This window comes from Papaver somniferum, unplaced genomic scaffold (genome assembly GCF_003573695.1).
Source record: "Papaver somniferum cultivar HN1 unplaced genomic scaffold, ASM357369v1 unplaced-scaffold_19, whole genome shotgun sequence".
NCBI lineage: Eukaryota > Viridiplantae > Streptophyta > Magnoliopsida > Ranunculales > Papaveraceae > Papaver > Papaver somniferum.
Genome location: NW_020628818.1, coordinates 8,929,228 through 8,953,101, shown reverse-complemented (window position 1 = coordinate 8,953,101; position 23,874 = coordinate 8,929,228). Strand labels below are relative to the sequence as shown.

At 37.9% G+C, this 23,874-nt stretch overlaps 3 protein-coding genes across 6 annotated transcripts; 2 read left to right on the top strand and 1 right to left on the bottom strand.

The window, feature by feature from the left end:
- Nucleotides 1-202: 202 nt before the first annotated feature.
- Nucleotides 203-4,033, bottom strand: LOC113338860. Of its 4 annotated transcripts, none has more exons than XR_003354873.1 (6): nt 3,880-4,033; nt 1,858-2,898; nt 1,673-1,769; nt 1,105-1,595; nt 926-1,016; nt 203-851 (listed from the first exon to the last, which is right to left on the bottom strand). XR_003354873.1 is itself a non-coding variant. In XM_026584256.1 (6 exons), the coding sequence occupies exons 4-6, from the start codon at nt 1,167-1,169 to the stop codon at nt 459-461; spliced, it is 513 nt and encodes a 170-aa protein (XP_026440041.1). In that variant the 5' UTR covers nt 1,170-1,595; nt 1,673-1,769; nt 1,858-2,898; nt 3,880-4,033; the 3' UTR covers nt 203-458. The 4 variants fall into 4 exon arrangements, 3 of the variants coding, with proteins under 3 accessions (XP_026440041.1, XP_026440042.1, XP_026440039.1); XM_026584256.1 differs by having other exon boundaries at nt 203-815; XM_026584257.1 differs by having other exon boundaries at nt 203-815; nt 1,858-1,927.
- Nucleotides 4,034-4,303: 270 nt separating this feature from the next.
- On the top strand, nt 4,304-7,258 carry LOC113338285 (cytochrome P450 CYP82H23-like). The gene is made up of 3 exons (XM_026583728.1): nt 4,304-4,662; nt 4,821-6,414; nt 7,126-7,258. The coding sequence occupies exons 2-3, from the start codon at nt 5,347-5,349 to the stop codon at nt 7,150-7,152; spliced, it is 1,095 nt and encodes a 364-aa protein (XP_026439513.1). The 5' UTR covers nt 4,304-4,662; nt 4,821-5,346; the 3' UTR covers nt 7,153-7,258.
- Nucleotides 7,259-7,698: 440 nt separating this feature from the next.
- Nucleotides 7,699-10,301, top strand: LOC113338881 (cytochrome P450 CYP82D47-like). Its single transcript, XM_026584279.1, has 2 exons — nt 7,699-9,006; nt 9,498-10,301. The coding sequence occupies exons 1-2, from the start codon at nt 7,939-7,941 to the stop codon at nt 10,143-10,145; spliced, it is 1,716 nt and encodes a 571-aa protein (XP_026440064.1). The 5' UTR covers nt 7,699-7,938; the 3' UTR covers nt 10,146-10,301.
- Nucleotides 10,302-23,874: the final 13,573 nt, after the last annotated feature.

Sequence of the window (23,874 nt, the reverse complement as noted above, 5' to 3'; positions counted from 1 at the left end):
TTTTACAAATTTTCAAAAGTACCCCAAGTTTGACAGTTTTTTGAATAAAACGATAAACAGAAAGTTAGAGCTGTTAAACTCCACGTGGCACCTACAAAAAGTCTTTAAAAACCCTCTGATTTGAACAGGTTAGAATCAGATACACTCACTCAATGACTCAACTCACTGCTATGATAAACATTCATACCTGTACAAGACCTGATTGTGGGAATAAAAAGTACTTCATTTATAGATGATCCAAAATAACACAACATAGCACTATTGTTCATATAAAAGCCTGATAAAACTGCATCACTAAGAGTTTTCAACCAAAAACCATTCAAAAGGAAACTGCAACTCAACAAGACACAAGTAAACTGCTGCAGATTATCACCATTTTGTCTTGGTGTATTTCTTTATCTTTGTAAAAGTCTGCTTCACTGTTTGTTGGACATATCCAACACTTGAGAATGCCTGAGTCATTTTCTGGTTCTTTGTAGTAGATGGAGCTGAAGCTGCAGATGCTTGAGATGATTTACCCTTCCAACTTGTCTTGTTTTTCTTAGCTTTACCTTTTTCAGAAATGGGTGCAGGTGTCTACTGGTGAAGGTAGCACCATCTACTTGAGTTCTTGGCCTCTTTTCCTTAGGATTCTGACCAACATCACCACCTGCACATGTTGATTTGTTATGACCATTTGAACCACAAATGCTACAAGAATAAGTCCTGCTCTGTGTTTTAGGTTCATCCCATGCTCTCCTCCTCTTAACTCTAGGTCTTCCTGTTTTCCTGATCTTGAGAGCAGGTTGCAACTCTATCTTTTCATGTTGCTCCAACTAAGGAACAACAAAGTATCAGATAAAGAAATAACCCTAAATAAAACAATGCAAATTAATTTAAAATATTGCACAAATTACTAGTTAAAATGCATTATTCAAATTTGTACCTCAGGCCAGTCATCTTTTCCAGTAAATGGAGCAATAGCTGGTGCATATGTGGCCCTGTATGCAGCAACAATATAATAGTGAGAGCAGTACCTGCCAACACATAAGCATATAAATGGTTAGGTAAAGAAATAACTCAGATGTTGAAGTTTACAAACAAGAAATATTAAAGTTAACTTACTTTGTCCAATCTGGTCTCAATGACTTCAAACAACAAACTGCGTGTTGGCAAACAAAACCTCTCATTTGCCATTGAAGACAACTACACTGTTTTGTTTCCAAGTTAACAACAAAAACTGCTTTGCTACCTACATTTGTAACCTATTTTCCCAAAACAGGTGGTAGAACATCAAATGCACCAACTAACTTTAATATCTTCCCAATCAGTTTCATTGCTTTTGGAACCAATTTTTTAGGATTCCATGTTGCACTCTCTGTTCTTCTCTTATGAAAAATACCCATAACCAACTGATTGTAAAGGTCTAATAGTTTACAGATTGGTTTGTCCCTAAGATTTTTTGCCATGGAATTCAAGGACTCACAAAAGTTATTGTTTAGGTGTTCACATTTACTAGTGTCATCAAAGAAAGCCCTAGACCAAGACTCAACACCAGCATCTTCTAGGTACTTCACAGCCAAGGGATTTTCTTGCCTCATCTCTTCCATGTGTTTCTACATATAAGATACAAATATAAGATACATAACAAAAGAACATACAATACATCATGATATATAAGTAACATATTTACCTGGAAATGCATCAGTTTGTAACATTTTGCTGCATTCCATAGTGAGGCATACAGTTTTTGTCCCTTGTAGTGTTTCTTGAAGTTCAAATATAAGTGCCTGAAATCAAAAACAACTATTAAGTCAGATCTCACACCAAAATATTTTAGTTCAAAGCAGTTACAATGTATAAGAAAAATAAACAAACCTCCAACAATATCTGTGATGTGATTTTGGGAACACAGCTTGAACACCTTCAAGTATCCCTTTCTTCCTGTCTGAAATGAAGGTCAGAGGCATTGGATGTGAATTAAGCATATCTCTCAAGTCAGTGAGAAACATTGTCCAATTCTCAATTGTCTCAGAGCTAAAAACCCCTATTCCTAATGTTACCAATCCATTTTGACCATCTAATCATGTTGCAGCCATCAACATACCACCACATTTACCATTCAGATGGAAATCATCAAGCCCAAAAACTGATCTACACCCTTCCCGCCATCCTTTTATAGCTTCAGCAAAACTGATGGTCACTGACTCAAACCTCATGTCAGTATGGCAATATGAGAAGTTTGCAACTGAACCAGGGTTGGTATCAGTCACCATCTAACAAAACTGTGGAATATCTTTGAAACTGTCTTCATAACTCCCATGTAGTTTTTCTAATACTAAATTCCTAGCCTTCCATGCAGTTTGGTAAGAAATTTTAATGAGGTGAGAAGCCTCGAAATCATTACAAATTTGTTTAGGTTTTGGTATTACTTTCATTGAGCTATTCTTCATCTTATCCATTACAATGTCAGCTACAAATAAAGGGTCTGCAGTTCTATTTCGACTATCCTTACTACCCTTACACTTGTTCTTCAACCTCATCTGCCTAACCTATTGGCACACCAAACCCTAAGTCTATCCTTACTACCCTCAGCTACAAATGTGGACTGTTTTGGTAGTTTAGAAGCAAAAACAAACCATTTACACACAACAGTTCCTCTACTGTTAAACCTATTGGCACACCAAACCCTAAGTCTATTTTTGCCACTCTTTTCAACCTTATACTCACATTCATTCAATACACAGAAATGCTAACAATATCTGTATCATCCAGACATAACCTTTTGTGAACCATTTGCTCAAAAATCTTTAGACCGACTCTGTTTCTATCTATATGTTTCAAAACAAATTCAATTTTACTCTCAATACAGTAGCAACTAATGTCTCTAAACTTCACTTCCCCTTATCAATGTTGCCACTGAAACATACAACACAGAAAATATATTACAAACAGGAGAAACAAACACACAAAATGGGCAAGTATAAAAATTAAATAAACATGCAACATGCATTATGCAAAACAAATGAATGGGTTCATAACTTGCAAATGTTGCTCAGAATAACGGATCCACTAGCAATAAGATTAGCCAATAATACGCTATGTTTTAAGTTCAGGTCATCATTAACAAACCCCATACACATGCAACACAAACTATACCAAATCACTATTGTTAAGCTACTATTTCCAACTACTGCACCATCATTATCATTGTCCGGATATTACAAGTAAACAAACGCCTAACAGAAACTAAGTTCATGGTCAGATGATGGAAATTAATCAATATCACAACTGCTACAGCTAGTACCTGCTAACTTTTATATGACGTGTTAAGAGAAGTATTACTACCGTGTTCGCATGAATCAGAATTGAAATAAAGCAAATAAGGACAAAACAGTATAGCTTTTAATATTGGTACTAGAATTTTGAATCGGCTACGTTAACCATTACATTTCTTATTATTCATTAAGCAATAGTACAAAGTACAAACGCTTAAGAAAATTATGACGCAAACCTGTTGTTCCCGATAAACATAAAAATTTCAACTTTACAACAAAAATTGCCTCCACAACTCAGGGCAAGAGCATCATTCTTATGGGTACTAATCATTTTTTATTGAAAACCCTAACTTTTCAGATTAGATTCTTCATAAACAACAGAGAAAAAAATAGAAAAATCATTTTTATGGGTACTAATTTTTTTTATTGAAAAACCCTAACTTTTCAGATTCGATTCCTCCCATTCTTCATAGAAGAAAAAAACAGAAATAATCATTGAAACAGTGAAATTCACATGATATCAAAGCACTTTATAAAAGAAAAAGCATTGAAATCACTTTAGTAGAGCATGCAAGTACAGATCTAATCAAAAAAAGAAAAGTTAGGGTTTGTAAAATCTTACCTGGACATGACCTTTTGCTTTGCCTCCATCGAGAAGATGAGATTTAGTCTTCTTTAATTAAAAAAAAAAGGGAATCAAAAACCTAAACAAATTGATTTCTATTGATTGAAATCGAAAAGGGAGAACCAGTGGCCTCCTTTTCTCTTCTCTAAACGAAAACAGAATGAAAAGAAAATGAGATAATTTTTCTCTCTCTCTCTCTTTAGCTTTAGGTATGGACTGTTTGGTAACTTTGCATTATTTTTTTGACCGAGTAAAATTGGTTTGACTAACTAATATAACTCCTTCCCGTTTTTTGCATATTGGGGGCACTTTCGAAAATTTGTAAAAAACGGGCCATAAGAAAAACGACCCCAAAAAAAACGGGGGTACTTTATAAATTTTCCCTTAAATCAAATGAGTGTTGGTTTTGGCCCGGCTTCTCTCTTGTTTTTAGCTAAGTATTGGTCCGGCTTCTCATTCTGGCTAGATGAGTGTGGTTTGCTCTTTTAAGTTTTTCATTTCCGACAATCTTCAAATTAGCAAGCAATAAATCTGGTTCTACGGCAAGTTGCATTGTCAGGAATCCTAATTACCTGCTGTTAGAACCTGAAGCTTCAAATGCACTTGAAATCTACAGGAAGTGCGCAGTTTGCTCAATTCAATTGGTCAGGAACCATTCTCTCACCCTTTCAAACAGTTATGTGGAATTCTCATCAATCCATTTCATTTTCCGTGAAGAGTTGTTATGTTTGGTTTCTCAAGGAGAAGGAGGTTACTGAATCTACTGCCACGGCCGCTGAGGTAACTATGATGGATTTTTTTTTTTAATACCTGAAATGGGTCTTTAATCTAATATATCTTCTCTGATTATTCATTTTCGAGTTCATAATGTTGTTGCGTTTGAAATGTTTGATAAAATGACTGATAGAAAGATTGTCTGTGTTCGATGTTTTCTACAGGTATTGGAATTGGCCTGAAAAGGCAACAAGATAATTAGAATTACATCGAGTCATTTACAACTTGCAGTGACGAATGATGAAGAGTTGAACATTAATCTTCTTTTGTTAGTTTCTCTCTATCGGAATTAATTTTCCTTTATTTCATTATTACATAATCCGATTCGATCACTCTTACATAATCCAATTCGGGTCTGATAGAATTCAAAATTCAACGGGGTTTGCAAGTAGATTTTTCGGGGATCCTTGGTGATTTTCACTTCATCTACTATCTATCCAAAGATGTTAAGGTAATTTCTTGATCATCCTTGACTATAAGTCCATATATGGGCCATCCAATAATTTCCCACTACCCTATAAGCACAATCCTCCACCACACAAATATCTCTTGAACAGTTAAACTAGAAGTAGTCAAAATACGACGTCATATCACTCACAGTTTCCAACAAGGTCGTATCTTACTAGCTCTGTTATCTTCCTTCTTATCATACTCGCTCACAATCGACCAAGTGCAGACAGACATCTTAATATGACGGGTCTATCTATGTTCATCGATCAGTACTTCTCATTACCTAGAATTGCAGGTTTATTAGCTTTGTTATCTTTCTTCTATTATCTATGGATCTCAATTTTAAGGTCGCCAAGGAATACGAAACCATCATCAGTATCACCACCTGAAGTTGCAGGTGCATGGCCTATATTAGGCCATCTTCCTCGGCTACTAGGATCAAGACCTCTATTCAAAATCCTTACAGACATGTCTGACAATTATGGTCCAATCTTCATGGTCCGGTTTGGTATGCATCCAACCTTGGTGGTAAGCAGTTGGGAGATGGCTAAAGAATGCTTCACCACCAACGACAAGTTCCTCGCTGGCCGCCCATCTGGTGCTGTCAACAAGTACCTCACGTTCGCCCTGTTTGGGTTTTCCACATACGGTCCTTACTGGCGAGAGATCCGTAAGATCTCTACCCTCCATTTACTCTCACATAGGCGTCTCGAGCTTCTCAAGCATGTTTCTTACTTGGAGGTCGCCAACTGCATGAAACACTTGCATGGATGCTGGATAGACAGTCAAAACCAAATAAAACAAAATGACGTAGCAGCTGGTTCAGTAAAAGTTGACATGGGCAGAGTATTTGGCGAGCTAACCTTGAATGTGGTGTTGAAGTTAGTTGCTGGAAAATCAATTTTTTTCAAGAACGACAACACTCGTGGATATGACTCCAAGGATGGTCATAACAAAGAGGAGGAAGAAGGTAAAAAGCTCCATAAGACCATCATAGATTTCTACTCATTAGCAGGAGCTTCGGTTGCGTCTGATGTTCTTCCATTTCTTGGGTGGTTGGATGTGGATGGACAAAAGAAACGCATGAAAAGGGTAGCCAAGGATATGGATTTCATTGCTGCAAAGTGGCTTGAAGAGCATAGGCACCAAAGAAGACAAACAGTACTCTCAAGCTCAGCAGCACTAGGCAGCAGTAATCGTGATGATGCGAAAGATTTCATGGACGTGATGATGTCAGTTCTTGATGTGGAAAATTATGATCTCTTCTTTAGTTACAGCCGTGACACTGTAATCAAAACCACATGTCTGGTATGTAGTTAACTTTTCCATAATATTCAACATAATAAGCACTGGAATCACCCTCCCTGTTTCCCAACTAGCATCGAAGATTGGACCACTGCCACATAGTTACAGCTTCAGTACTTAGCTTGGTGTACTGGTTGGTAGACTGAGTTTCATGGCCATACATGATTTCTTAAACTATGTTACCCGAATTTGGGCAGCATATGCAAATAATAACCTGATTTCTCAACTGTTTAGGAATATACTCAATTTGTTAGCTTTTGTACTATAAAAGCAAAATGCGAATGGTAAATGTGAGACTCATACTGCATTTAAAGAGATCTTGTGACTCAATGTGTGGTAGGAATTCAACTTTATAGAGAATCTCTTAATGAGAAAATGTCAGAAAAATTCCGAATCACCGACTGAGTTACTATGTGGCGGATGGCTTTATCATGGTTTTGTAATTTTATTCAAGTTAGTCTTAAACACTCTTAATGCTTGCACACCTAATATGCAAGATAACTAAGTTTTAGATATTGACCCAGGCCAGGACCACGCAAATCCTGCCACAAATAGGAAAATGCAGAAAACAACGAGAGAAACGCGTATCTTTTAGATATTGTTGCAACTTGCGATACCATCTGTTCCGAATTTAACCATAAAACCAGAAAGTTTAGCTACACGTTTTTGAGTTAACCGCTACATTCTAATAGTTTAGTATCTTCATCTCTTCAGTGCAGTGTTACTAATTTCATGACCTGATCGACAAAGCTCTGCAAGACAGTTTTTTTTCCACCGGGCATTATAGGCCATACCGAGAAAGTTGACGAAAGCCATACTGGGAAAAGGTTGATTTTTTATTTTTTATAATTTATCGGCGAAACCAAGATTCCAAGATTTTACAAATTAAAATCATAAAGTTGGTTAAAAATATCAAAATCAACAATTTCTGGGTGAAAAAGACATTTAGATTTTGATACTGTTTAAATGGACAAAAATGTAAAAATAGCCAAGATGTAAACAGTTTCATCCTTGCTATTTTTTAGTTTAAGTCACGATGAATCCAGTTTCATTCTTGCTATTCTTTTGGTGTCTATTTCACCCATAATAATTTTTCCTCGTCCATTTGAACCATATTTTAAAAATATTTGGACAAATGACCCATTTTCCGAATTAAAATTTGGACTCTACCTTAAGAATGAAACAGGAATTAAAATCTTAAAGAAATATCCATAGATGGTCCTGAAACAGGAGTAAGTTGATCAACGGTAACAGAAGAGTGGCCATAATATAGTCACCTATCGATATAGTCCACTCAATTTTTTCCCTTTGAACTTCCATTACCGGATAACTACATTCCTCATCCTCACAAATGTCCCTCGAGATTTTTTGTTAATTTATAGATCAGGTAATGAACCAAACGCGACTCAATTTGAGGAAGTCAGGTGTGACGGTTGCCAATAAGTTCATCATTTCAGAGATTTAACACCAGTATCTTACTAGCTAGCTTTGCTATCACAATCAGACAACTACAGACATATCCAAATTATGATGGATCTAACAATGTTCATCAACAAGTATTTCTCGTCAACTAGAATTGCGGTCTTATTAGCTTTATTATCTTTTTTCTATTATTTATGGATCACAGTTATAAGGTCGTCGAGGAATACGAAACCATCATCAGTATCACCACCTGAAGTTGCAGGGGCATGGCCTGTATTAGGTCATCTTCTTCAGCTAGTAGGGTCGAGACCTCTATTCAAAGTTCTTGCAGAGATGTCTGACAACTATGGACCTATCTTCATGGTCCGGATTGGAATGCATCCAACTCTTGTTGTAAGCAGTTGGGAGATGGCTAAAGAGTGCTTCACTACCAACGACAGGTTCCTCGCTGGCCGCCCATCGGGTGCTTCCAACAAGTACCTCACTTTTGGACTGCTTGCTTTTACCACGTACGGCCCTTACTGGCGAGAGATCCGTAAGATCTCTACCCTTCATCTACTCTCACATAGGTGTGTCGAGCTTTTCAAGCATGTTCCTTACTTGGAGACCGGCAACTGCATGAAACACTTGTACCGGTGCTGGATGAAAGGCCAAAACCAAAATGACACAGCAAAGGGTTCTGTTAAAGTCGACATGAGCCAGGTATTAGGAGAGCTAGGCTTGAATGTGGTGTTGAAGTTAGTTGCTGGAAAAACAATTTTTTTCAAGAACTGCAACAATCATGAATATGACTCCAAGGATGGTGACGATGGTCATAACAAAGAGGAAGAAGAAGGTCAAAAGCTCCATAAAACCATCATAGAATTCTTCGAACTAATAGGAGCTTTGGTCGCATCTGATGCTCTTCCATTTCTTGGGTGGCTGGATGTGGATGGAAAAAAGAAACGCATGAAAAGGGTAGCCAAGGATATTAATTTCATTGTTCCGAAGTGGCTGGAAGAGCATCAGCACCAAAGAGGACGAGCAGCGGTATCAAACTCAGCAGCAGGAGGCAGCAGTAATCATGATGATGCGAAAGATTTCATGGATGTGTTGATATCGGTTCTTGATGGGGAAAATGATGATCTCTTCTTTGGTTACAGCCGTGACACTGTAATCAAAGCCACGTCTCTGGTATGTAATTAACTTCTCCATAATATTAAAGATGCAACATAATAAGCAATTATCTCTGGTAAAACTGGAATCACCCTCCAGTTTTCCAACTAGCATTGAAGGTCGGACCAGAGACACATAATTAAAGCACCAAGTAAAACTTACCTTGGTGTACTGGTAGACTGAGTTCCAGCAGGGTCATAATAACCGTGAATACACTCAATTTGTTAGCTTTTGTACCATATAAGAGCAAAATGCATAAACGTTAGACTTGTACTTGAGTCTCCATTATATTTGAATCAGTTAAAATACTGCATTTGAAGAGATCGTGTGATTTAATGTGCGGTAAGAATTCGAATTTTCAGATAATCGGTCTCTTAATTATAAAAATATCCGTGAAATTCCAAATTACTGAGTTATTTGTGGTGGATGGCTTTATCACGGCTTTGTAAGTTTGTTCGAAACGTTCTTAATGTTGTACACCTGTTAACTAAGTTTTGTCGATTTTGCAGCAAATGATAGCAGCTGCCTCAGATACCACGTCACTTACATTGACATGGGCTCTCGCACTGCTAATCACTAATCCTACCGTCTTAAGAAAGGCTCAGGATGAGCTCGACACCAGAGTAGGCAAGGACAGAAACGTAGAGGAACGGGACATCAATGATCTTGTCTACCTCCAAGCAATTGTTAAGGAGACGCTCCGGATGTATTCTCCTGCCCCTCTCGGCGCAACCCACGAGGCAATCATGGACTGCAATATTGGTGGGTATGAAGTTAAAGCAGGCACACGTGTGTTGGTCAACCTATGGAAACTGCACCGTGATCCTCGAGTGTGGACAAACCCGTCAGAGTTCAAGCCGGAGAGGTTTCTTCCACAACTCGATGGTGGTTCTGGTGGTGAGGCGGCAAACTTGGACTTCAGAGGTCAAGACTATGAGTATCTGCCATTTGGTTCAGGAAGAAGGATGTGTCCAGGGCTTGACTTCGCCCTCCAAACAGTTCATATGGCGCTTGCTCGCCTGCTTCATGCATTCGATTTCGACAATGACTTGGCAGGACTAATAGTAGACATGACGGAAGGATCAAGTGTAACCCTCCCCAAGTTGACCCCACTAGAGGTTTACCTCCGTCCACGCCTCCCAGCCCAACTTTACTAGAAGTAGTAGCCAGGATGTAAGATCACCTGATCAAGTGTCTAAGAGATTTAAGGCAAATCTGTACTCAGCTTCCTATTATAAATATCAAATTTTATTATGAAGTAATAACCAACTAGAGATAAATTTTACTGTCCCTTGGAATCTTTACCACCATAATATTTTGACAGGTTGATTGATTAACTGCGTCTTCTGAGTGTGGTGAAAATTCTGAAATAGGAAGATATCTACTCTTTACTGCATTGATACCCATATTCACCACACCATTGATATTTTGAGCTGCTGATCTTATCTGAAGTTGGAATATCTCACTAGGTACTAACCATCCAAGAGGACCATGCAAATCCTGCCACAAATAGACAAATGCAGAAAACAACGAGAACCGCATGCCTTTTAGATATTGCTGCAATACCGTCTGTTCCGAATTTAATCCATATTAAAATAGCCATAAGCACCTGAAAGATTAACAAACAACGAGAAAAGAAGATCTTGAGAACCAGAAGTACCACAAGTGGTCCAAGCTCTCGAAGGAAAAGTTGTCCTGCGGGCAATATGCCATACTGAGGAAGTCGATGTTTCTCACATCTCAGCTGGGGCTCGTATAATTGCCCGCAAGAGACCTTAATTTCCTCCTGTTCGATATCAAACAAATCTTCTTTTTAAACACCTTCACAAACTTAATTCACAATCTGGATGACCAATAAGCACCTATCATGCATTAGACTTTAATCAGCTGTCTAAGAAAGTAATTTGTATTCCTATACTCACAACAGAAATACAAGTGCCGAACAAACAACCAACTTTTAAAAACTGTATCTAGCAAGCAAGGGAAAGAGATTTTACGCTGTATTCTCCTGCCCTCCTCCGTGAAAACCTGTGCTCCAAAAGATACCACCAGGTTTTTGGCCCAATTTGAAGCTTAGCCGCTTAGATTTACCATTAGAGGAGGGAAAAAAAAACGTGCAATTGGTGATATGGAAACTAATTGGGGATATAGCAACATGATAAAATAGGGATCCAAATATCAAATATGGGTCACCCCTTATGTAATTATTTTTTTAATTCCTAATCTAGCCCTCACTAATCAGGTTTAGTGGATAATAATTAGTAAAATCTTAAGTATTTGGGGGATGAATTAGTGTGTATTTTTATTTGAATTTGTGTGAGGCAGGTGAGAGTAGAAGGAGGGAAAAATATTTTTGAGTGGAAATTTTTTTGTGAAAATGGAAGATGATTGTGAGGAGAGAATTGCAGCTGCTGAATCTTTAGCTCAACTACAACAACAATTATATATTCAATCTTCGGTTAATGATAACAACTCACAATTGAAATTATATGATGAACCAACACCCTTGGATCATGATTTTCGAGAGCGTCAAGTGTTTTTTGAAGAACCAACCCAAGAAAGTAAACAAGTTCAACATACAAGCATCCCAACACACAGGTAATGCTGCAAAGAGGTCGAAAATTTGTTTTTTTTTTTTTTTTTTGAAACCGCCATTTTTTCTCTGAAAAAGCTTGATGCCGGCATACCCGTAGTATGAATACCACGCCGGCACCACCAAAACCGGCACGGTATTCATACTATTTCTATGTCGGCAGAGGATATCCCCTATTTTGAAACAATTGTCGGCGTGGTCTTCAACCAAAAAAACCATGACGGAACGCAGTTAACTTTTTACCTACCATCGAATATTCCATGGAATATCTAAACCGGCATGGTTCACTCTTAACTTTCCATGCCGGTACCACAAAAAAAAACATTCAGTAGTTAGAAGAATTTTGAACTTAAATACCGGCGTAGTATATAAATTATCGAGCACGCCGGAAACTAATACCGGCGTGGTATATAAATTACGGACAACCCGACATACATTACCGGCTTGAAACCTTACATATCGAGCCTGCCGGTACCACTAGAAAAACATCCAGAAGTTAGTCACTGTGGTACCGACATTGTTTTGAAAGTATCGGACATGCCGGCTCCAGTTTCCGGCGTCGGACCTTGTGTAAAGAGCATGCTGGTATTAAGAATTCCGGCATCGATGTTCAAGAAAATACAATGCCGGTACTGTTTAAAATTAGGTCCTTTTTTTCAAGTGCATTTCCGAATGCCGGAACATTATTCGAGAATGCCGGCACTTATTTCCGGCTTTGGTTTTTTTGGCGGAACTGTCGTCGAGCATGCCGGAATTAGTACCCGACATAGTACTTTAAATTTTTTTTGGAACTAATTCAATTTTCTTTTCATTCATTCCTTAAATTGTGACATACATTGATCCAACAAGTTCCAAACCGCTTGGTCCGGATACGTCTGAATAATATAAAATGACTCCGATATGTTACCAAACAATACTTTTCACCTAGTTTTTAAAACTTTATGTGGGGATTGATTGTAATGAAACTTATAATCTTCCATTGTTGTCCTTATGTAGGGAATAAAATCTCCACAGGAAGCAATTGCTTGGGAAAAAAAGACTGCTCTTAAGAACATGTGTATGTTGGTGAGGAATACCCGACGTTCAGATAATCGTTTTGAGATGGTTTGCGAGAGAAGTGGGCAATACAAGGAGAAGAATAGCCATAAGAGAAAGGATTATGTATATCCAAAGAAGACTAATAGGGTATACAAGACTCATACGAGGAAGGATAATTGCCCCTTCAAGATTGTATTCTATTTAAGAGACAAAGAAAAAGAATGGGATTGTGCGGTGTGGTTTGGACGTCATAACCACCGGGATCCGAAAGATTTTATTGGTCACTCCCTAGTTGCGAAGCTAAAACCTCATGAATTCGAGGATGTATAGATAATGAGCAAAGCATGTATCAAACCAAGAGTGATTCTCAGAGTTTTAAACAGAAAGGATGATCAGAACGTTTCTTCTTTAAGTACAATCTATAGCGCACAAGCAACCATTAGAAGGGTGGAATGGGAAGGGAGGATCGTTATGCAAGAATTTGAGAAGATAGTTTGGGATCACAACTACACGCATATCATTAAAAGAGGACCGGAGAACAAATCCCTTCAAATGTTCATTGCGCATCCTTTGCTTTCACAATTGGCTCATACATGTTGTGATGTTCTTATGATGGATTGCACCTACAAGACAAACAAATACAACATGCCGTTGTTCAACATCGTGGGGAAAACATTGGACAAGGTATCATTTACATTCGCTTGTTGTTTAATAGAAAACGAGAGGGATTACAATTATCATTGGGAATTATGACAATTGAAATTATTGTTCCCGGAAAATCAATTTCTGAAGGTCATCATAACCGATCAAGATGACGCACTAATGAATGCTATATCCGACGTATTTCCGGATGCACAAAATTTCCTATGTACGTATCATATACGTCAAAATGTGACAAAACATTGTCAAGCTTTGTTTGAACCCTCTAAGGCGGATACTAAGAAGAGAACGGTTGCTCAACTAGAGGAAGATGTTTGCAAGAAGAAACTATCACCCGAAGAAGAAGATGAAGAAAGAGGAAAGATTAAAGAGCGAGTGGACAAAGAACACGATGAAAATCATAAAAAGTGGTTGGAATTTCTAAAGGATTGGGAGAAAGTTTATTGGTCTCTTAACGAGGATATATATGAAATAGATTAAACATGTTTACTGCAAAATATAACAAAGTGTATCCAAGTGCAGTCTCATATTGTCGGGATAAATTGTTGGATAAGTTCGAGGAAAAATTTGTGTGTGCATGGAAAAATAGGTATAGACACCACGGGAATGAAGCAACTAGTATAGCGGAGTCCGCTCATGGGAGATTTAAAAATCTCATCCAGTCCGGCCAAGAAAACGTGGTTACGGTCACTGCGGCATTTGAACATTACTTTAAGGCTGATATCGATAGGATCAAGAAGGCTTTTGAGAAAATATTAATAGAAAGGATGACATCACATTTTCGATATGGTAAATTTCTCCAAGGAATAGAATTCAACGTCTCGCAATGGGCAATAAAACATATGATTAAACAAATAGAAATGGAGATAAACTACGGCAAACCGGGTGATGTGTGTATTTGTCCCGACATGTCTTCATTGGGGCTTCCGAATCGTCATATGCTTGTGAAGTATGAAGAAGTGATACCTATTGAGGTTATTGATCCGTTTGGAAGCAACTATATTTCTACCCTCCTCTTACGGAAGCTCCCGGACAATCACCATGGGATACAAACGAAGCAAAGGAATTCTATGAAGCTTACTCACGTGTCAACTCGGCTAGCCAATAAGTATTGTTGATCCAACTAAGGCTAATTACACGCCCATGGATAGCATAAAGTGAAGATCCAACAAAGGGAGATCCGCCATGTAGACCACAAATTAAAACGACAAGGAGAAAACAAAGGAAAAAATTGAAAGCAATGAGTCAACGCGAATATGAAGACGAGGAAAGTAAGAAACGAGACCCAACCGGATGTGAGCTTCCAGAAGCAAGGTTCGCGGAAGCTCCGGTTCCAAAGAAAAAGGGTAGGACGAGGAAGGAACCTCCATCAAGTCAACAACAAACGGGGAATTCAGTATCCACACCACAAGTCGATGAAGTGTCAGTTCCAAAAAAAAGGGTAGGCCGAAGAAGTTACCGCTATCAAGTCAAGAACAAATGACGGATTCCGTATCAACACCACAATCCGATGAAGTGTCGGTTCCAAAGAAAAGGGGTAGGCCGACGAAGGTACCCGCATCGATTGAACAAGAACAACAAGTCGAGGAAGCGGATGCCATGCCAAGAGTCGATGTAGCGGAGGTTAGAAATAAAAGGGTTAGTCCTAGGAAGGTACCAACAATGATTGAACAAGGAAAGCATTCCGAAGTTACACCCATAGTTGAAGGGGAGGCTTTGCATATCAAAAATGAAAGGCCGAATAAGGAACCTACAACAATTCAAGTACATCGACAACACGATGGTGAAGTAGTCCCTTTTAAAAAGAGAAGGGGTAGGCCAAGTAAGTACAGACTACCAACACATACCGAAGATATTAAAAATGTAGATATTGCAGAGGATGGAATGGATATAATTAAGCTGCAAATTGGTAATATGAAGATATATAAGGATTCCAAAACAGGTAAGACTTATAGACATTACCATACCAAAATATAGGGTTATGTAGACCAACTTCCCAAGTTTATCCGCGAGTATATTGTATATACGGATGATGTCAATGGAGATGGAAATTGTGGCTATCATGCCCTGACCAAACAATTAGGAATCTTTGAGACGGCGGTTAGTAAAGGGATGACACCATGCCGATACGCTAGAAAGAGTATGGCCGAGCAACTTATGAAAAAGAAGAGATGTTATGAACAATTGGTAGATGATGACGAAGGGTTTGATAGTTTGCATGCTCGAGTGTTAGGTCCAGAGCACGAGATGAAGTTCCTTCCTACTGAATATTGGATGAAAATTTCGGTTTGCGGGCATCTTTTGGCGGATACATTTAACTGTGTTGTTCATTATTTTTTCCCCACCGAACAAACAACTTATACGCCAAAGTGGCAAAAGTGTGAAGGATCTCTTAAGAAGAGAAGATTTGTTTTGGAGTTCGTGAAAGGGAATCATTTCATTATTCTGAAGCTCAAGGAAAATTGTCCATTCCCACCGGTTTATCCGTTTACTAAAAACAAAGATACAGTCCCCAATCACTCGTAGGAATGGATGAGATTGTATGAGGAGAACCACCAACTGTGGGATGCGTTGAAGCTATCAATTAACCCGGAGAAGGGAGAAATTCCTATCCATAAATTAGAAAGTGATGAAGAGTAATTTGGAAATGTGTGGTTCACTGCTATGCAACCTTTTGTTATTTTGGAAGTTTGAATTGTAATCATTAAACCATATGCTATGGACATGCCGGCATGATTTAGTTCAAACTTTACAATGCCGGGAAACGATCCCGGCTTAGAAAGTCTTTTTTCTTTTATTCCATAAAAGCACCATAAGTACACAGAGATATCAGGTTTAGTGCCGGTGTTGAAATTAACTTCCTAATAATGCCGGAATTCTACACAGATCACTTATGTGTGAGGAAAAGAAAGAATACCGGCATTGGCTAGAAAAGCGTATCCATGCCGGAATTCTAAATTCCTTTGGTCCGGAAAAGAAATCAGTATACCGGCATTGTTCTTACAATTTCGACCATGCCGGTTCTTACAAAAAAACATAAAAATTGCAATGTTTGATACAAATTTACCAATAAAATATGTTCTAAGACAAAAACAAATGAAATCAACATCTCCAAAGTTTAGCAAGACACACAAAATAACATAAGAAAAGACTAGATTGTTTAACAAACCATACATAAAGTTAAGATGTTCCAAACTGAAAAAAAATGAAACAAAGATGTTCAAAGTTTAGCAAGACACGCAAAAAACATAAACCGATAGTAGATTGTTCAAAAACATAACTAATATTATAAAAGAAACATTAACAAACATCTTAGATCACTCGGTTCTTGGCTTCTTGTGAACCCTCTTCTTCGTTTCCTTCTACAAGTCCTTTGCATTTGGATCTTCAATTTTGTCTATCTTTTCCTCGACTGTCTTCATTTCTTCCGGGGTCAACACCTCTCCTTTCTTGTTGTTGCATTTAAGCCAGTTTCCCAATTTTCTTAGCCGCGAACGTTGTTGTCATATTATTCCATTATTATGTTAAGTTTTATAAGTTTATAGATATACATTATAATAATAGGAAGTGAACAAGAATTATGTACCACCAACGTTAGGGTCTTTTGAAATACGAGTACAATAAGTTTTTCAGCAGTTGTGGAGAGAGGTTCTGCTTGTGGAGGCATTGTTTCCGTGTCCGGGCGTACAATATAAGGATGGGAGTACCTCAAATGACCTCTGAGGAAGCTTGGTTCCGACTTGTAACCTTTTTCCGCCAATTCCCAACCAACCATATCCAACACTAGTTTTTGTTCTTCCTTTTCATTCCAATGTACAAGTAGAGGAGTTGGTCTATAAACTACCAGCGTATATTTTTCATCTGATAGACATTGAGGAAAGTCATGAGAGAATTTGGCATCAGATTTACCCGTAAGTTTTTTCTGTTTGTACCCAAGTTGGCGCATCACACGGTGAGGGTTATGCATAACAAATCCTTTTGGATGAAACAATGGTCCGTTGTAAAATGATACATTGTCATGCCTTGAAAAGTGAACTCCTCTTTCGTTCTTATATGAGTCAAACACTACATCTTCGACAACGATAGAGTCCAAAGCCTCTCTCATGGAGAGTAACCGAGTTATGTTATTGGGCTTCGATTTATTGTCTAAAAAGTATTTCTTAGCTATAGGACGTTGTGGTTCCAAACCATACGTTGACGAATCCAAATATTTGTACTCCTTTGAACAATGTTGTGAAGTGTTCATAAGCCCACACCTATGCAAATGAAAGATCGTTCCAATGAAATGTATAAGAAAAGAGCTAATCAGAAAACAAAATAACTACTTCACATTACCTGTAATACAATGAAATTCCCATTAAATTGACAGGCAGTCTCCTTAGAAGATCTACGCATCTCCGCCAAATTTTTTTCCAAGAAAGTAATGCCCCATGAATAATTATGAACCTCCTCCAAGGGATCCAAGTATTGTAAGTGGTTCATATGCACCCTGTTACCATTAGAGTCGGGGAATATTGCGATGCCCAAGAGGAACAACAGATAAGCAGCGATAGTTTGCTGAATTTGTTTGGAATTCAATTCCTTACCCATCGTATTCCCAAACAAATCTTTGAGCTTGACGACTTTAATAGTCTTTGTCATGGTACTCTTTGACAGGTACATATTTTCTTTTGTCGTTGCCTCGTCCCAACCAAACAACTTTTTAATCAGCTCATAGATCTTGGACCATTCTAGGGTCTTACCGTCATCTTCTTTCTTAACGGATTTTCCAAGGATTTCTAGACCTAATATTCTTTGGACATCTTCAGGGATAATGGTCATATCGCCAAAAGGAAAATGCATGGTATCAATTGAAGCAAAAAACCTCTCCAAGAAGTAATTCTCCGTCACTTGATCAGTGGCCACATATTTTTGTACCGCGGGATACAACCCGGATGCTCTTACTGCCGCTTGAACATCCTCACACTCCCCTTCCAAATCCATGTATCCATTTGTTGATGGCGGCAAACACGGAAGGCTTTCTTGTGGTCCTATGAAAACACACCAAACAAATTTCAATTCACCTGATGTCATATATAAACAATATAATAACAATATGCAAACGTCTTACATAAGTTGAATAGATCCAACGATCCCAAGAGTCCTTGTAGTCAAATAAGAGTTTCAGATCTCTCGGCTAACCCCCAATGTTTGCCATCATTGCGTTCTGTAATCATGTCATATGTTTTTGGGAGGTTCTTTGGTGGGTCCTTTTCCTCACCGGCTTCAACTTCAGGTTGTCCTAAGCCATGTGAGGATGAGCCACCTGCTGGATCAGGAGGTATAAATTTCTCCCACTCACCATCATCGCTGCTTGTGTCTCCCTCCGGGGGAATCTCCCGAATCATGACCTTACCACGTTCTGGATCATCTCGACTACGTCGAGGCCGAGAAGACTTACGTTTTCCTTCATCAACATCTTTTCCCTTTCCTTTCTTCGTTTTTGCAACTTTGGACCTACGTAGAAAATGAGATTTAACAAAATAAGAAAATTATAACCGGCATGGCCGGTGAACATAACGATACTGCCGGCATATGTTCCGGCATTGTAATCTAAAAGGATGCTATGCAGGTTTTCAGGTAATGGCATTGTATGTAAATAGAATCCTATGCCGGTAATATGGGAATTGCCTATAGAGATTGAACAAAATAAGGTGATCAAAACCGGCAGAGGTGCCGGCGTTGAAATTTATAGGGTTTCTATGCCGGTGTTGTAATAACTTACATGCAACAAAAGGGGGATACAGGACATGTAAACCGGCATTGTATTAAAATTTAATGGTACGCCGAAACTAAATTGTAATTTCAATTCAGTAAATTCAATTTCAAATTCAGTAAATTGCAAATTGCAAATTTCCTTTTACCTAGTACAAACAATAAACATGCAAGTTTCAATTTGTGTTTTTTATATTATGAAAGAAACCCTAAGAATGCTTCAATAAACATAGACATCACTTACCTCATCATCTCTGTTATTTCCTCCTCATCATCTTGTTCAATAGATGATTCTGATTTCGATTTAACACCAGGATTAGGTTTAGGTTTTTCAGGAGGTTTGCGAGGACCCATTCTTTTTTGGGTTTGAAGAATTAGAATGAATTTGGTCCAGAGGATGAAACCAAATAATGGAGTTTAGTGGTTTTGGAAGTTCTTTTGGAATTGCAAAGTGAAAAAAAATAAATTGAAAGATGGAACCGTTTCCATTCTATAAACGTCAATTTTATGTAATAATGGAGTTTGTAACCGTCACATAAATGGAATTAGGGAGTTTGTAACAGTTACAATGGGGGATAATTGGTGCGATATTTACAATGTAGAAGAATAAGGAGTTAGAATTAGTTGTCGAACTTTCATAAGTGGAATTAAGGGGTTTGTAACTACCACATAAATTGAGTTTGTAACAGTCTTAATTCCGGCATGGACATATGGTACAATTCTATGCCGGCATTCTAACAATAAGTTTAAATTGTGTCTACAATACCGACACTTGTAACGGTATAGTATTTGGTTCTTTTTCAATGCCGGCACTGGAAAAAAACTTAACGAAAAAACAACATTAACCACATAATCTTAAGGAAATAAATAATATTAACCCAAACAGGCCCTCATACTAATATTAAGGAAATAAAATTAGAAACATTAACCGCATAAACAACGTTACACATGAAATAAAAGATCTTAAGCTAATTGCAACTAACATCATTTCTCGGTACGATATTCAAGAAACAAAGAAGCTTCGAAATGCCTAAAAGGCTCTTTTATCCATTTGGTATATGCGTCCTGAGCTTGATACCTATTCCCTCTGAATCTTGCGAGAAACTCGTTGTATTTGCGACATAATTTTATGAGGGTAATTGTGTGATTCGCTACAAACACATCCCGTAATCCATTTTGCGTTTCTTACACTTACCGTTCACAAACTTCCGCATATAAGGACCATCCTCAACAAGACCCTAAAAAAGGTTTGAAAAGCGGCGATCTTCCGACAGATCCGATACTATATAGTAATTTTTAATCCATTTGGTTTCTTCCTCAACATCCGCTTCCATCTTCGCTTATTTTACACGTTCGTATATCTCTTTAGTTTCTTTGCGATATTTGGTTCTATTGCTGCCTCTTATTATACTCTTTTCCTTCTAAGTATCTCTTCTTCCATTGCGGCAAGTGACTTGGTGGTTTTCTCCTTTCTTCTAAGTTTTTCTAGTATCATGGGAATTGATTTGGTGGTGGTTGATGATTGATTCCCTATCGGAATGGATAATTTTTTTTTCATATAAAAATTCTCTGAAATCGGTAGTTGGTGATTGATTTTCCATCAGAGAAATGTGTTGGATCTCACCTATTTCTTTTTTTTTGGGTATCAACTGCAATAGATGTATCCACTTTAAATAGATGAGGACACAACGGCTATTTTCCACTTTATCATTCCAGCATTGTCAGTAACGTCGATCTCACGCCGTAAATGGTCTTTACTGGTTTATGGTTTAAAAAAAATAGCCGTTATGCATTGAATGTTCAATTCCGGCAGTGAACGGAAAATGTTCCACCATGCCGGTAGTTTATACCGGCACAGTAATGTTTATAAATTCAAAGCCGAAACATGGTTTATTGAAAACAGAATTTTGATACCAAATTCCGGCATAAAATAATATATAGTTTCTATGCCGGAGATATAACAGTATTGAATTATGTTAACGATGTAAGCCGGAACTATAATTTACTTCAAATGTAATCCTTGTCGCAGGAAGCACGAATGCACTTAACACGTGAATCAAGCCTTTAAAACACTTGGTGATCCAAGTGGATCGTGAGGGTTTACATAGAGATGTACCCACAAAACCTTACCAAAACCTACCCTAAAAACCTAACCAAATACCACTAAACATATCAATCTTCTTAGGAAGAATATGTCTTCGATTCACCCAGCTAGTGGTACTCCGTGACTTTGCTTACAATGTGGTTCACGCTGGCATCAAACATGAATGCTTCTCCTTTTTTCCTGTAAGTAACGCGTTTTCACGGCTTAATGCTACAAAAACAACACAAAAACTTAGTTTGTTACATAAAATTTGAAAAAGAGTGGATTGTGTCGAATTAATCATAAAGATACTTACAAGTTGTTGAGGGGGCAATCTATTGAGGGTAGCGTGCTCGATCCGGTGTTTCATCTTTAGATACTCAACCACCGCATTTAGGATGATGTCGTGTCGTTGCTCGATTTGTTGAGCAGTTCTTCCTTTCGGGTTACCGTAATCGTGAATAAATTTGTTAAAAATATTCAACCACATGGAATCCCGCGTGCTGTTATATACAGTTGAAGGACGAGTTTGGAAGTACCATGCTTGGGTGATTGCTACATCTTCCTCGGAGTCGAACGATGCCATTTGTTGTGTGCGGGATTAGGTACTATACTTAGATATTTTTAGATGATTATTCTAGGGTTTAGGGTTTCTAAGTTAAGAGGCTCAAGGATCTATATAAGAACACACGAGTTTTGGGCTTTTGGGTCCAAGTATTAGCTCTCCTTATACAGAGAAAAACCTCAACGACTAGTTTTTTTGAAATCACCCAAACTACGGCATAGAAGTAAATGTGACATAGGATGCCGGCACCCAGTACCGGTATAGTTTACCATTAGATGTTCATGCCGGAACAAGTTAATTTCTTCACAGAGAAATATGTGACAATTACCGGCATGGTTGAGCAACATGGTTTGGCGCCGGTACGATATACCGGCATTGAGTATACTATTGCGACCATGCCGGTATTTGTGAATTTCAAAAAAAAAGGCTAGTTTTTTGAAAAATAAGACCGTTAGAGATTCGTTTCTATATAATACCCCCCATTCCTTTGGAAAAGTCTACACAAATCACCCACCAAATAACAAAAGTCCTTCTCTCAAGAAAGCAAGCACCAAACAATAGATCAATCAAGCACGGTTAAAGTTCACAAGAGATGGGAGATTCATCATCAAGCTCTATTTGCAAAGTAAGTAGATTGAACATTACTAACAATATATGAACAGTTAAAATCTTCACTACTATGACGCATAACTAAAATAATCTTCTCTTACAGAATCATCATTGCAGGTGTCAAATTTGCAAGTCACCTTCTCATCTAGCCATGGACTGTCCTTTTATTTATTCAAAGTGTAGAAGCTGTGATGGGACACGCCGGTTTTGGATTGCAAAAACTGATGATGCTGAAAATGGAAGAATGTTTCTAAGGTGTTTGAATTCCCCCAAGTGCGATGAGTTTCAACGGTTTGACAAAGTTGTTGAACTAACATAATCAAGAGGAAACCACAAGGGACAATGCAAGCCTATTGATGGGTGTGATGGGTGCTATATGTAGGGAAAGGAATATATCGAAAGAGAAGATGAACCAATGAAGATGGTCCTTGAAACCGAGATTCCAGACGATGTCTTCGAAGATATTCGCTAAAGGCTCAAAGGTTCCGCAATTGTTGAAAAGGGATGGCTTACTAAATAGGAGATCATCTTAAACCAAAAGTGCTCCATTACCATGTTTTAGTATGTTTTAATTTAAAGTTTGAAATCTAATGTAATAGATTCTCTAGGAATGAAATAAATAGAGCATTCGTAACCTATTTATAAACAATACATGCATAGTACATTTATGAAAATCCAATGCCGTAATTATGCAAAACTATGCAAGAGTAAGAAAATCAGAATTCCGGCGTAGATTCAATAATTTATTTAATGCCGGAACTACCCAATATCTACACAGAAACTTGGTCATTTTCATCCACTGTGCCCGACATGGTTTTGGAGTAAATTGTTCCGTGCCGGTACAGATGTAGGCATAGAATTTAATTGATTTTAATGCCGGAACCAATACCGGCGCTTCTCGTGTAAAGAAAACTTTACAGAGACAACATTTTACTAGAAATCTAAACATGTTCAACATAAACCAAACAACTGAATCGTGCTTAAATGTTCTTCATCAAAGTATCATAAACCAAAAGTAAACCAAACAAATAAAGAGTTCAACCAAAAACACAACTATAGAGTTCAACAAAGTTAGAAATTGTTCAAAACATAACAACCACCATCCAAATAACAAAACACAACTATAGAGTTCATCACTTGGTCTTTTGCTTCTTGGAAACGGGCACCTTCCTTGTTTCCCCAAACAAAGTTCTTTCACTTGGTTCTTCAATTTTATCAAGCTTTTCCATGACTTCCTTCATTTCTTCAAGGGATAGCACCTCTCCTTCATCGTACTTGCAACCTAACATCTTCTTCAACTTGCCAAGCCGACGCCACTAGTTTCATACATACAACACATAATTAGTATATATATGCTAATATAAAATTATGTGTACATTAAACGAGTAAGAAATTAACAATACTTACTAGCAATCCAACGGTATTATTAAGTTGGGTCATCGTAGGTGGTGCCTCTATAGGAGTTGAAACGGGAGGGTTTTTCTGGGGTGGAACTTCGACGTCTTCTGGGCGCACGAAAAAAGGATGTGACCATTGCAAGTAATTACCAATGTAGGCGGGATCGTCTTCATCACCATTGATCGC